The sequence below is a fragment of the Triplophysa rosa genome, linkage group LG24 (genome assembly GCF_024868665.1).
Source record: "Triplophysa rosa linkage group LG24, Trosa_1v2, whole genome shotgun sequence".
Classification (NCBI taxonomy): domain Eukaryota; kingdom Metazoa; phylum Chordata; class Actinopteri; order Cypriniformes; family Nemacheilidae; genus Triplophysa; species Triplophysa rosa.
In genome coordinates this window covers 4804816-4819346 of record NC_079913.1, presented here as the reverse complement: position 1 = coordinate 4819346, position 14531 = coordinate 4804816, and the positions used below count along the sequence as shown (strand labels likewise).

At 39.2% G+C, this 14531-nt stretch overlaps 1 protein-coding gene across 4 annotated transcripts in view; it reads right to left on the bottom strand.

Annotated features, from left to right (window-relative positions):
• cped1 (cadherin-like and PC-esterase domain containing 1) overlaps positions 1-14531 on the bottom strand; it is a 42451-nt gene that overhangs the window by 27370 nt on the left and 550 nt on the right. For all 4 annotated transcript variants that reach the window (XR_008961925.1, XM_057324080.1, XM_057324078.1 and 1 more), the window contains exons 2-9: positions 13932-14190; positions 8199-8370; positions 5000-5094; positions 4300-4381; positions 2767-2851; positions 2272-2428; positions 659-789; positions 110-182 (exon numbers count right to left, since the gene is read on the bottom strand). Coding sequence is in view for 3 of the 4 variants with exons in the window: in XM_057324080.1 (XP_057180063.1) it covers positions 110-182; positions 659-789; positions 2272-2428; positions 2767-2851; positions 4300-4381; positions 5000-5094; positions 8199-8370; positions 13932-14190 (1054 nt within the window). In the remaining variant the exon portion in view is untranslated. The remainder of the gene's footprint in view (positions 1-109; positions 183-658; positions 790-2271; positions 2429-2766; positions 2852-4299; positions 4382-4999; positions 5095-8198; positions 8371-13931; positions 14191-14531) is intronic.

The following is a 14531-nucleotide window of genomic DNA, read 5'->3' as shown; positions in this document are numbered from 1 at the left end:
AAGGGAAATCAGGAGATAAATGATCTGCTTATCTCGCATATCGTTGAATCTTTAAAGAGACTGTGTCCTGTCTTTCTTTATATAGATGAACACTGTAAATCATATTTACCTTTACCACCACCGGATGGAGAGAGGTATTATAATGCAATGTGAAGGTCAGTAACTGAAAACAGAGCTGACACCTGTAGGAAGCACAAACACACACACAATTACACACAACCAACTGATCCCATAATGTATCATATACATACAAAGTGTGTTAAAAAAGGTTCATAAACAAGTGTGTGTGTGTGTTGAGGTTTGACCTACATTATGGTGAGAGAAAAGCCTCACAATGTTAACAAAACTTTAAACAATGTAACACATTTTCAAAACAAAAAGTCCTCATTTGCATGAATGAACCATTATAAACAAAGCAAATAATGCTTGTTAAAAGTGCAATACAGTATATTTTCTGTTTAGCTTTTTCTTGGCTCCCCATTTCGGATGTCTCTCTAATCCAACACACCTGACACAAATGCACCAAATCAGATCATTATTAGCAACTCCTTGACTTAAATTAATTGTCTAATAAGGGACAAATGCTAAATGTGTTTGGATGCCTCCAGACATTAATCTACAGTATAATAAGGAACATAAGAGAGATAGACAGACAGACCTGGGTGAGGCTGTGCTCTCCTGTGTAGTTAATAAAGCAGCTGTCAGAATTTGACTGACCACGTGTTTCATGTGCACACTAGCCTGATTGGAGAGAACAGAACCCAGCCTCTCTCTAAAGAACACCTGCAGCTGAGAGAAAGAGAGAAAAAAAGTGTAAATCAGTCCAAATACATATGTGACGAATGTTAATGAGTATATACTCTTGTATCCTGTTACACAACGCAGATCTTGAACAGTCGTGAGAATTGGGCCGGTTACATATACACACAAAAATATACGGTAAAGTTGTCCAGCTTTCTGTCACTGCTTTATGTGATCATGTGAGAGAAACCGTTCCATTGCACTGTGAACAATATGACATCAGAGGAAGTTGAACTCAACTGAGGTGTAATGACACGATTATGCCAGTAGAGGCCACTACAGTAGCAGTTTTCCTTTTGACATGATGAGACGCCTTTATTGTCAAACCTCACACCACTACAACAAATATTTGTACACAGCAACATTACACAAACGCACACACTTAGCTATCTAGATGTGATCATACCATAGATGTGTTCAGACCATAGACGCATATCAAACCCTAACACAACCTAATGCAAACCTAAAAGAAACATTTATTAATCATGTTTATCAATCACAATTTTCCCAAAGGAAAGATATTTAGCTAATTTCATGGGGACAAAACTGTCCCCATCGTATAGCTTTGTAAACACAAACAGACTCACACTGTTTGTATACTATCATTGAAAGTATGTATTGTGTATTGCTTACACACACACATATGCATTACACACCACAGACCATTAATGAACGACCACTTTCATGAAGACTTTAGTCATCTGCTTGTTTGTCAGGCTGTTATATCAACCCCTGAAACTCATTATCTTCTGGGTTTTATTAGATCCGAATGTGCCTTCCAGCTGTTTATAAGCCTCTGCAGTCTCTCAATAACCCTGGCATCACACACAAACACAGTTTAATTGCAATGAGTGCAGCGTTTCATGGCTGTAAAGACCTAACAAATATCACATGGGGAATAAATACTTAACCGAGCCCTCATCGTCTGTAAACAGGAGCATAGAGATCTAAACCGTAATATAAGACGTGTGATCTGATTTGAAAATGCAGACGCTTGTCAAAACAGCTAAAAGGGATCTAATAAAGATTTCTAAATTGATTTGAGACTTGAAATGGTGCAATGTTTTAGTTTGTGTGAATGTTGAGTGTTACGCAAGTTCTCATTTACCAAAAATGACATTGCATATATGCACTTGCCAGATGCTTTTACGCAAAGCATTAATGTGGAGATTTTAGTGGCATCTAGTGGTGAGATTGCGAATTGCAACCAACGGCTCACTCCGTTGTAGATAGAAATAGCTCATTTTAAGGTAATAAAAAGATAACGCTCATTACTAAAGGTCTTTATACACCTCTGAAGACATAGTTATGCATGTTATATTGCATTTCTGTCAATAGATCCTCCAAAAAATGACACACTGGACGTTTAAGGTATATATTTTGCCATTTTACATAAGGTATATCATTTTTTCATGTGTTCTATGAGAATCAAACCCATGGTCTTTGATCTTCAGGAAGATGTTTTCTTACCTCAGTGGCATAACTATTTTTGGCCAGGTGGGATTTGATCAGGACTGTGCGGTGGATAAACGCTGTCAACGGTGTTGCAGAGGTAACCAAGACATATATGTTCACAGTGGCATTTAAATTGTGATTGTCTGAATGCCCGCCTTCAATTGGCTTTGTCCTGTGAGATACAATAACAACAACATTCATATATACACAGCATATTAGGACCATATATTGAGGTGTGTTTGAACAGCCATGAATCAAATTATCTACTAATGTTTTTATTTAATCAGCCAATAATGGTGAACTCTTGTTTATATATTTTTTCCATTTTCCTCGTACAGGTATATTACAATGTTGTGATGCCAAAACAGTATAGATTTATAATATTGTCCATAATTGTCCATTTATGGGTTTTCGGCTCAGTCAATACAAGGCAGAACATCCATTCTCGAATAAAACAATTTCCCTAAGCAAGAGAAATTTGCCTTTGCAACATAATGTGACACAACTGACCGTTCATCTGTAACGGTGTACGGAGTGCCGTCTTGGGATGGCGTGGATGGAGAGCAGGCAGATGGGACGATGGGTAATATCACTCCTGAGATGAAAAGCAGAAGGGAGGAGAGAGTCAGAGTTCAGACACGAGTATTTTCTCTGTGAGGAAGACACATAGCACATGCTCCAGCCATCTGGACCTGTAAACCAGAGCTCCTTCAATACTTTCCACGACGACTTCCAGACACTGTCATTGTTTCATGATGCCTTCTTAGCACTTTAACACATATACAGCATCTATTACTGAGATAAACAGACACTATGTAAGAGGAATTTACAAGTATGAGTGTGTAAATACTGCTTTCTGTAGGTAGCATTCAAGTTAACCCACACAAGAATCCAGTGAGCCTTGGAAAAGCAAAGGCCCTGTTTCAATCCCCAAAACCTAACAAACATTGGATGTAAAAACATCAGCATCTCCGTAATCTTTGCTTGGCGTGGGCTATGTTGAGTTTACATTCAGCATGGTCACTGACCCATCCGTGGCATGTGTGTTTATGCACCGCATGCCGGCGTTCAGATATGATTATAAAAAGGACACAAACTTTCCCCCCGAACCCTTAACTCCAGGACTCAATTGCCTGTGTTTCTGTGGGCGCCGGTCCAACAGGAAAGACAATATTGTTTCAGAGCCCAAAACAAAGGCTTCATTGCAGAAGCTGGGCGTTCTGACCTCGCTTGGGGCAGCGGGTGACAATCGGTCATTATTTGACCGTCACAAAACGTGGGCACAGTTCTCGATCTCCGAGGTCTTCCAGAGGTGATGACCATAATTGGCTCCAAGAAGCGAATTTAAATAGGCAGGATCAACTTCAAAGGGCTTTGCTTTGTATATATGGCATCTGTAACTTTGAGATTACTTGCCGATATTAAAATAGCTGTGCTGGGTTATTAAATGCCATTGACGCTGTGCATTTAGCGTTTGATATTTAGCAGATATTTACTTACAGTAAATCCCACCCCTGACACAGACCTTTCAGAAGTAATTACAGAAATGAATACACTTAACTTTGGAGATTTTGTTATGTACACAGGAGAAAAGTGGGCTACTACACAAACCGACTGACTGGATGTTGCATTAAACAGCGACCGCTCTTCATTTAAAGTATTTAAAGTGTTTCAACACTTTTTTTAAATCTCAGTTTACTGCTCAAAGGAACTTTCATTCAAAATTGTAAAAAGAGGCAGAATCTTCCTAAGAAAAACGACTTTTTGTCCAATTGTCACTGAGAATTATTGTGTGGTTTCACAAGATTTAGAATACAATATCTGAATAATACAAACGCTTTTTGAGCTTTTCAGAATGCCTAGTCACTGTATTTGTATACTGCTTTTGTTTTCAAGTGCGAGTAAATGATGACCGAATTTTTTGGGGGTAAACTCTCTTTAATGCTTAATGTTTCAAAATCTTTGGAAACCCTGATGTGGTCCAAAATCCACATCTTCAGTCCTGAAGACATTCCTGGAACATTTCTACTTGGCACGGCTCACCTGCTAACTTGCTGTCAGTCAAAAACCGGCAGACTCCGCCCATGTCCAGAAAGGCTCCAGAAAACGCTGGTATAATGTTAACCTGTGATGAGATTTGGCCCCGGAGGGATCAGAGGTCAAAGATAAAAGAGGAGCACCAAAACACAATGTTTAAACAACATTTTAAAAGATGCCCTTTAATAATTCCATAAGATTCCCTGGGAATGACCAGAAGCTGAACGAGAATGTCTTAAATACCGAGACGGTAAGTAGAAGTTGTTCTTGGATGATGTCCAGAACTAAAACTGGCCCAGGATACTCACAACAGCTGGGATATTTAAAGGCATATGACCTAAAGCAAATCCTATCGTTTTATGAGCAATACTAAAGACGGGTTTTACATGAATCATAAATAAATACAAGGCCTGCATTGGATCTCGTGGGAGAGTTTTTGCATTTGGAGCGTGAGCTCACAGTTCAGGATGCTGGAATGTTGTGACGGTGTGTTTCTACTTTACTTAGACTTGTTTTTATAAACATTCCCTTTCAATCTCTAACCAGCTCTTATTTCACATGCATTTTGAATAAGAAGCATGTGGAAAAGAGCTTTCTCCCAAAGTTTTAGATCTGTTCCTTTATAAATGATTATTTTGTATTATAAAGTGAAATCTTTAACAGCATTGGGCGTGTGTTTATTAAGCAAAGAAATGGGCGGTCTTACCCTCTGGTGGTACTGAGGATGAGCAAAGTTGATTTTTCGCAGGCAACTTTTTTCTGAGCCCTTTAGACACACCAAGACAGACCAGTCTTTTCCATCTGTATTCAAAGAGAGGAAATTTTGCAAGAGATAAAAAATGGTGTGATCAAAACAGACTAAGTGTGAACAGATGACTATAGAGAAAAATAAATAAGAACTAGACAAAGGAAGACGTATGAAGTGTTAACTCTTAAGATAAAGATTGCCAGAAACTAAAAAGGAGGACAAAAGTGGATTACGCAACACTGGGGCAGCCAGGAAGAAACTGAGGCGCAGCCAATTTTCCTTTTGATAGAAAAGATTGCCTTCCACTACTTTGCATTTTTAAACCAAAACTGCACGAAAGGAAATGATAAAGTTTAAAGAAAGGACATACATGGTTTCGATCAAGACATCAAAGAAACGCAAGCCCCTACATCACCTCTCAATGGAAATGTGGATGATTTATGAGTCTTGTTTTAATACCCAAAAACCAGGACCAGAGGTCCAGCGGCCCAATTAGTCACCTATAGTCACGCTACAATCTTTTCACTTGAAACAGGATACTTAAAGCCATGTGACAGCTCATATCCTGTGTCCGTTTACAAGTAGAAAACTGTTAGAGCCTTCAAAAGCTTCTTGCCATGGTTAACCAAGCGAAACACTAATGTAAATTGGAAAAAAAATGCTCTAGTGAGATTCATAAACATTACAAAAAGAAGAAGACCATAAAGTCAGAAAGTGCACAAAAATCACGGTGAACGCAGAACTGTAGTTCTTGATCTAATGTCATATTTATGCATTAACTTGTTTGCCAAATTTTCAAAAACAAATGTAAATGTTTGTTTCAGTTTTACTTCAGTTTCTGTAATTCGGATGCTCCTGTTATTCCTTGTTTCCTTTTTTTGGTTGAGCACATTTGTTTTGTTGGCCATGTGCTCTTTTTGGCCCCGCCCCTCCATCATTTGTTTCAACTGCGTATATCATTACCTGAATATTGCCTCTGCATGCTCGGTTATGGTTTTCCCAAACTGTCTAGATGTCCTGTTGCTTTGAAGGCCTTGGCCTTGCACCTGTTTCCTGGAGATTTGTTGGGTTTTTTTCTGGACCAAAGGATGTTGGTCCAGGAACCTAATATACTTAAATCCTTGTGCGTGTATTTGTTTGCATCTATTTGTGTTTTAGAAATGCGAGCCCTTGTTTATTGTGCCAATGAATCTGCTTTAAATTTGACCGAGAAAGTGGAAAAGCACATCTGGTAGTTATTGTGGTAGTCAGCACCGCTTCAGGAAATGGGCGGGTGTGCATTTGGCATGAAGTCCAAATGTTTATGCCTGGGTGCAGTCCCAGCCCAAACTACAGGAAGTAGTGTTTAATACCAAAAGGGGAATAATGGGATATCTGGCACCACATTCCAACACTACATCACAATGTTATTCACACAATCAATTAATGCTGTCAACAGTTCATTCTTCTAATTTAATACACTGCACCTATTTCTGCTTTACAATGGAAAAACCATCTAGTGTTCCAGTGATGCCAAAGTCAAGTCCGCAGCCATTACTGCTACATACCAAGCAGCACTTTGTTAAATAAATGTCTCCATTACTGTCACCACATGTGAATCTACGATCAAACGCTACACACAAACACTACCAGAGCTGTTTAATGTGCCAGAAATGGAACAGCGTTGGCAACCTCACCGATGCCCCCAGCATTCTCGGCATTAAGATTAGAGACGGTTTTATTTGTAGTCCCTGTGCATGTGTGTGCTTCTGGGGAGGAGCTTTTGCCCTGATGACCTCATATGGTTTTTGTTCTCGGCAGCGTGTGGTTGGCAGGCCTACTCATCCATCTGAATGACAGACAGCTGTTGACAACCTGTCCTCGGTCGCAAACAAACACCTGCTCCAATCCTCACGCAACATGTGTCTATTTATCTTTTATTTCCATATTTTACATCTCATTGTGTGGCAATATTTTAGTATCAATATAAACAGCAAATCAATGTTTACTGTATACGTGAAACAAGCTAACCGGAGCACTACACGGACCCCAATATAAATGATCTTCCTGTGCCCAGTCACGACCTGTGGGGAGGTATTTAGAATCCCTGCTGAGACCATGAAGCAGTGTTTAAAACTAAGCTGGACATTAGATTAACCCTTGAACTACCCGACAGTTAAAAGGAACAGCAATCCTTTGAGATCATGAACCACATGCACACACAACTGGAACATAACACAATATGTTCACATGATAGTATGCACACACACACAAAACACTTGCGATACATGTCTTGTGTGTTGCATACTACTTAATGTAAGTATTTTACTGCTGTATGCTAGAATATTTTAGACTATTTTTTAGTATGCTACTGATTGTCACACCTCACTATGCATGTCTCAACCATATCATCATAGCAAAATATTAGAATTGTTTAATATTGTAGTATGCCAATCTGAGCCCATACAGAGCACAAAGCATGCATGTGTATGTGTGTGACTGAAACAGAATTCCTGCATACTGCTTACTATTTAATGTAGTTTTATAGACTTTTATTGTATTATGCTATTTGTTTACTATTTAAAAGAAGTATGCTACATGATTGTTACATGACCTCACTATGCCACTATGACCAATCATTTAAAAGATAAAGTATTTTAGTATGCTAATTTGAACATATCCAATCCGCCTGAACCCATTTGGAGCACAAAGCATGCATGTGTGTGCTTAGAACAGAGAACTTGCATACTGCTTTCCATTTAAAGAATCTTTAAAAAATGTTGCTGTAGTATGCTATAATATTTGTTTACTATTTAAAATAAGTATGATACACCATTGTAATATGACCTCACTATGCATGTCTAAATCCTTTACACAAATAATAAGTGTTGCCAATTTTGTAAAGCCAATTTTAACATACCCAATCCATCCTAAGCCCATACACACCACAAAGCATGCATGTGTGTGTGACTGTGTTCAAAATAGTATACTACTCCTATCATATACAAATCGTATACTGTGCAAGTGCGCATGGTATGCAAATTCTGTACTCTGAAAATACCTGGATGACCAATATTTGAACATTTATCTAAATGTGAAGTATGTAACAAAACAGGCTGTGCACCAAAACGTATCCCACAATGCAATGCATTCGACTTGACCTTTTCCCCTCTCTCACCTCTTCTGTCCTGTCTGAGTGAAGCGCTGGTCTCTGCGTAACGGGCCTGGTCCACACGATACCCCTGCTGCTGGAGGACTCTCCGGTACAACTGGACCTCAGTGTCTGTTGGAGAGTTTTGGCCTGTAAGAATAATGGCTTTTCCCGCACAGCTGCGTGTAGAGTGTTGCAACTAAGAAAGAGAGAGAGAGAAAGTTTGGTACATTTTCTTAATAAACCATGCGTGTAATAATAGTGATGCTATAGTGATCAACAATCTGATTCATCATCATTCATAATTCATACTCGTAGCGATTCTCCAAGAAAGTTAAATCGGGTCACATGTGTGTATCACAACACCAGGGGCTAATGAGACAGACAGATGGGCAATCCTAAAGTTCCCATAACGCAGTGTACCGTGGTGATGACCTCTGTGGGCCATCAGGTAAAAGGGAGGGGTGAACTATGTTTTTTTTCAGAGAAGGATTAGATCTGAACAGCCTGGGCTTATTTTGAGTTTCAGGTGATGGCTACCGCACAGGAGAATTGTGGGATAGATTTCAGTTTGGCCCTGAGGAAGGTTTGGCCAAATGTAGAGCAACCACTCCCAAACATAGCACATGGTCATTCAATTCTGTGTTGCATAACAGCATGAGAAGAACACGGAGTTATTTGGGAAGTCATGAGGCGTTCGCCTGAAAAAGAGAAGGGTTTTCCTCTCCTTCAAGCGTGGATGATTCGGTTTCCTTTTCCTGGTTCTGTGTTCATCCTTTCTACTGTCTTCTCTCTCTTCTCTTTTTGAAGTACTAATGTTTGCAAAACCTCATAATAAAACAAAACAAAACAAAACACTCAACTGCCAGTAGTGTTATTCGTGATGTATAATATGCAGTCTCTAGTACAACACACGGAGACCAAAAAAATATTAGATTAACATAAAATGAAATTTCTTCCTCCTCGGGGTTCTGCTACTTACTTCTCGTAAATGCTTCCATCTGGGAGCTCAGCCACATTAATGAAAGGGTCCTAATGCCCTCTGATCATTGTCTCCAAATAAACCGTATCTCTGGTTTACTGATTTGTAACCCGTAACCCTCAGTTTTAAACTTGTGTATGATTCGTTCTACACATGTTATGCTTTGGACACGAATGACATCTAAAGCAGCTTGTAAAGCAACTTGACGTACGTCGGAAGAACGGGCAAAAAAACCTATTGACTTTAAAGGAGGGATATGACCATATATAGAACCTAGGCCATGTAATAAAACACTAAAAGCACCCTAGCGATGCAAAGCAGCAACTTTTGAGCACCTTAGCAACCACCCACAACACTCTGACATCATGGTACTGACAGATTTGAGATTTGTACTTACATTTTCTTTAGAAATCGAATTGATAATAAATCATTAGTTTTTCCTCTCACCTACAACATTTCCTCCTCGGTTTGTTTCAAATCAAAACAAATCAAGAAGCAATCCATACTTATACGCCTTCCATTCATACTTCACAACTTCCTCTCTGTCCCCTGCACATCACCCAGTCTGTCCCTCTTCCTCTCGTCTCCGAGACCTCAGGCTACGAACGCTAACCTAAAACATGCAATTACTGGACAGCATTCATTTTGCTGGCTGCATCTGCAGCTCACGTCGCAAACATCATTACTTCATTAGAGCACAACCAAAACAGGTCAGCGCTCAAAGCAAGTAATAACAGCCAATGAGAAAAGTCTCATGAAAATAAAGGGAAATGAAATAGAAGTCTGAAGAAAGAGAGCACCGTATAACTCAAAGAGCTGTGGGAACAGATTGATGCATTAAGGTCTGAAATTAAATCAGCTACACAAAACATTAAGTCTTCTCAAGAAACCATCCTTTAATTCCCACCTCATATAAACAGGAGATGATAATCATACGTACAGGTATCGTATAAATGTTAATTTAGTCTTCTGGTACATCTTTGGAAATGCGGTTACATCAAAGAGAAAATTGTAATGCACTCTTTTGTGGAGGTGTTTTTGCCATCAATTTGGGAAAGGAAGAGGTTGGTTTAAAACAGGTGGAAGCTGGACATATTGAAAACTGTGGGTATTGAATATGCCAATATGTCAAACTGTTAGTTTTTAGTGATTGTGTGTCAGAGACCGTATGACCTTGTTTTGGTATGTGTGTAACTAAATACCAAAGAGTTAGGACTAAAAATACTACTACTATCTTTAAAGTCCAACCTCCCGACACACAGAGTCATGACCTTTATTGACAGACATTGTACAGAAAAAAAACACGCAACTACGGAGTAAGAAACAAACATCTTGTACTTTATACACATACTATGTATTAATGGGTTTTTGTGTGTGTGTGCATGCGTGCACTACGGAATAAAAACAGATATAGCAACACCCGCACTCAGTCAAACAACTTAATCCTCACATGACCCAATAAATACACTAACATATACACAGCTGACCAAGACATAATACAGATCAGACCACCCCGAGAGATACTATACAGAAAACCTAACCAGTGTAACAAGTAGTCAATAAGGTCAGACGATATACCATGATATACCATGGTACTACATGTTTTTATTTTACCACAAGGCAGACCATATCTATGAAATAATATCGGTTACCGCAACCTGTAAAACATTATTGAGGAAGTTCATGTATACCAAATTTCTTAATCGGAACCAAATACGTCTCGGATGGAATGGACGGCAAAAACATTTAGTCCCTGGTAAGGCCGGAGTAAAATATCAGGACGTTTGTGTGTGTGGTCTGAGTAACACTCGAAGAGTTCAGTGCTTGTGCCAAAATACTATTATCATTTCACAAACCCTGATCTGGTTCCTTACGTCAGCAATGTGGAATGACAAATTAAATGACCATCATTATTAGACTCTCTAATCTGCATTTCAAACATCAATGTTCAGAACTACACGTCTGTGTCATCACCTTGTGAACGTTTTTATTCTTCTGTCAAATTTTCTTCAGGGCAAAGAACACAACGGTCCTGTAATCCAAAGTCAATATTTCAGTAGTGCAACTCACATCTGTGTCAGTTTAACCGAACAAGTCCTTCACTTCAAGAGAGCGCTTGAGATGTGGAGGGAGGGCCGACAAAATGTGGCTTCTGTTAGTATTCAGCAAAGACCTCGAACTCTCTACTTGTCCACGCCGAATGAATAGTTTGCTTGGCTAAAGATTTGGCGTTGGCTCAACATTTGATTCAAGCTTTCCCCCACAAACTTCTCCTTGTTTTTCCTTTTCTTGCCTCTTTCTTCCTCCCCCTCCTCCTCAAATACCCCCCCTCTCTCTCTCTCTCTCTCTCTCTGCCACTCAGGGTTCTGTTACCACTGGCTCCGTTTAAAGGGTTCAGAGGTTAATCATGGCTGTCCTAAGGCCCCCATATATAAAAATACTCTTTTCTGCCTCTCCTACGCACATCTTTTGAAGCAAACCACATCAGACGCATATTCAAAACACGCCTCTGTGCTGCATCCAGACCCTCCACAACAACACAATTCATGGCGCACAAAAAAAGTGTGCACACTGAGAAACAGCAAACAATAAACTGTCAGCATACTTGAAGTGCACTACAACGAACACAGGGAGCATTCAGTCCAACAGTGATGGAGTTTAGTTGTGCGTGCAACCACAGGCCTAATATAGAACATAACATGTGTTGCATGTGCTAGACGGCAGGAAACCGTATCTCCCGACAGCAGGGGTTCGACTTTAAATGTCTTTTTTTATTGTATATCATTGAAAAGTGTGGCTATGGAATGCATACATTTAACGCAAAAACTTTTTACAAAAAACTGAACAAAATGTTACCATCAGCCTTAACCGCAGGCTCAATATCATTTCACTAACTAGCTAATAAAGTGTCACATTTATACACTGCATAGTGAGGTTAATGTTAGACCTCGGCATGGCGACATCAATGCAGTTATTCATATTACAAAGTGTAAGTGTGTGAGTGTGTGAATGTAATAAGTTAATCATCTGTGAGTGTGACAGTGGGAATGAATGAAACCGTGAGTCTCCAGTCTATCAAATGAGCGGACAGAGAATTGACTTTGTTCAAATGAATGAGCGTCTCCCATTGGTGTCCTGGGGCAACGAGACAGCATTGGTTTGTGGGAAAACAGTACGCACAGTAAATGGCGCTTGTAAACATATATTATGTAATACTACATTATGGCAATTTACAAAACAAACATTATGATGATTCGGGTACCGCTTTTGCTGGGGAGTGGAACATGACATTTTAAAGTACAGAGTGCATTATTATAAAAGGAAATTTCTGTCATTGATCCTCCCTTCTGTCATTCTGAACCTGTATGATTTTTGTTCCTATGGAACAAACTTGAGGTTGTCAGTCACTAACATTTGCTTTTGTGTTTCAGAAGAATGCAAATCATGAAGGTTTGCTTATAAAACATAATCGTAAAAATTATAATTTTTATAAGGCATAAAGATGGGACAGTATTGTCATAATAATAATAATAATCAGAATTATTATTATTATTATTATTATTTGGTGAACTATCAGTTTACTTAATCACAACAAAACTGTCACACACAGACACATTTCTAAGAAATAAGTTATTATAGTTTTCATGTTTCAGTTTTATTAATGTTTTAAATTAGCTCTTCTTTTTATATTTTTATATTTTGTCATATTATTTATTTGTTACTTCATAGATTTATTTTGTTTAATTTATTAAGTTTTACTTATTTTCAAGTAATAATTTTAGTGCCTCAGCTTATACTTCGGCTTACATTTCATTTCTAATTTTATACGTTTTTCAAATAATATTTAGGCAAATATTTTATATGATTTCAATTAACAGAAATGTTTTAATAGTTTTAGTAAACTACCTTGCATACAAGTCAATTCCTAATATTCAGATTTTCTGTCTCGCTCACTATTTGTTCATGACTATTCATACAGCAGCAGCAGACAGTGTACGGGACAGTCCGGTCCCAAAGCACTCCAGAGAGGTACTTAGAGTGCCTCAGAATGATAACTCTATCCAAGCGCACACACACACGGCTCACTAACAGCTGATTGAGGACAGCTGTCATGGTTCACAGTGTATACTTCCTGCTTTGAGTCCGTTAGCATGGGACCAGCAGCACACCACCACATCTATGGTTTAAACCTCTCTCACCTCACATTGCCTGCCTGCCTTATTCTTCTGCCTCACTGACCCTATATCTGTTCCTCAAGTCTCACTCACTTTCCAGCTTTTGCACCTTTATTTTTTCTTCCTGCGCTCTCTCTCTCTCTGGCACCCATTTCCCACCCCCCTCCCAGACAAAAGTCATAAATAAACCTATAGCCAGGCATCCAACATGACAGCCGTTCTTTATTCTTGGCATCTGTCCTCGAATCATGCTGTCCTGCACTGACGTAACACATCCCTGTAGATGTCAATCATAAATAACTCATTCATGTGGTCTCCTAAACCAATGAATGTCAGGCCTTGGGTCTTCTCCAAAAATACCCCCAACAAAGACACCCATCATAAATAAACAAAACTTACTGGCTAACCAGCGGTTTCATGCTGAAGGGGGCGGAGGGGAGAGACTAACATCCCAACCCAGATTTCTGTATAATAAAGTCTTTGAGATCCAAATGCATCATGTAAAATCATCAAAATGAGTACATTTAGAATTACATATACATACATATTATGTTCAAAATAAAGTAGTTATTACGCATGGTTAAAAGAGTATAGAAAACTTACAAAATCAACAGTCCGTGGTGTCTCAAGATGAGATGCGAGTCTCTCAGGGTTCCTTAGAAGCAGATTATGATCAAACATCACTGATTTATTCCTTTGGACCTGTTGATCGGACTTGAACTCTGTTCCGTTCCTATCCACAGTGACTGTGTGGTAGAAAAGACCCACCGCTATCCCCAGGAGCAACAGGGGTCCCGTGAAACACCTCCGACGCAGCGTCCAGATTCCACGGAAAAACATTCCCACTTCTGCAGAAATGTGTCTGGATAAAGTCAAAAGACATACCATTTGGAATGTGCATTCGGACCCCGCATCATGCCGCGCTCTTGCGCTCAGACGCGCGCCTCTGTAACGCGTTCTTTAAAAGCGCGCATATTTGACAAACAACGTTATACCATAGTGATGTAAAAATCTGGAGTGGTTTAAACACGATGCATCTTCTTGCTCAATCTACAGATCCCTTTAACAAATTCTATGTGCGTCAGAGCCGGTTGTCATTTCTAGTTTTAAAGTATCCAAAACCAAGACAAATGTTTCTCCAAAGGCTTCTTTCTTCTCAAATCGGAACCCCACGGTTTATTAAAAACAGTCCCGAGTAGCGGA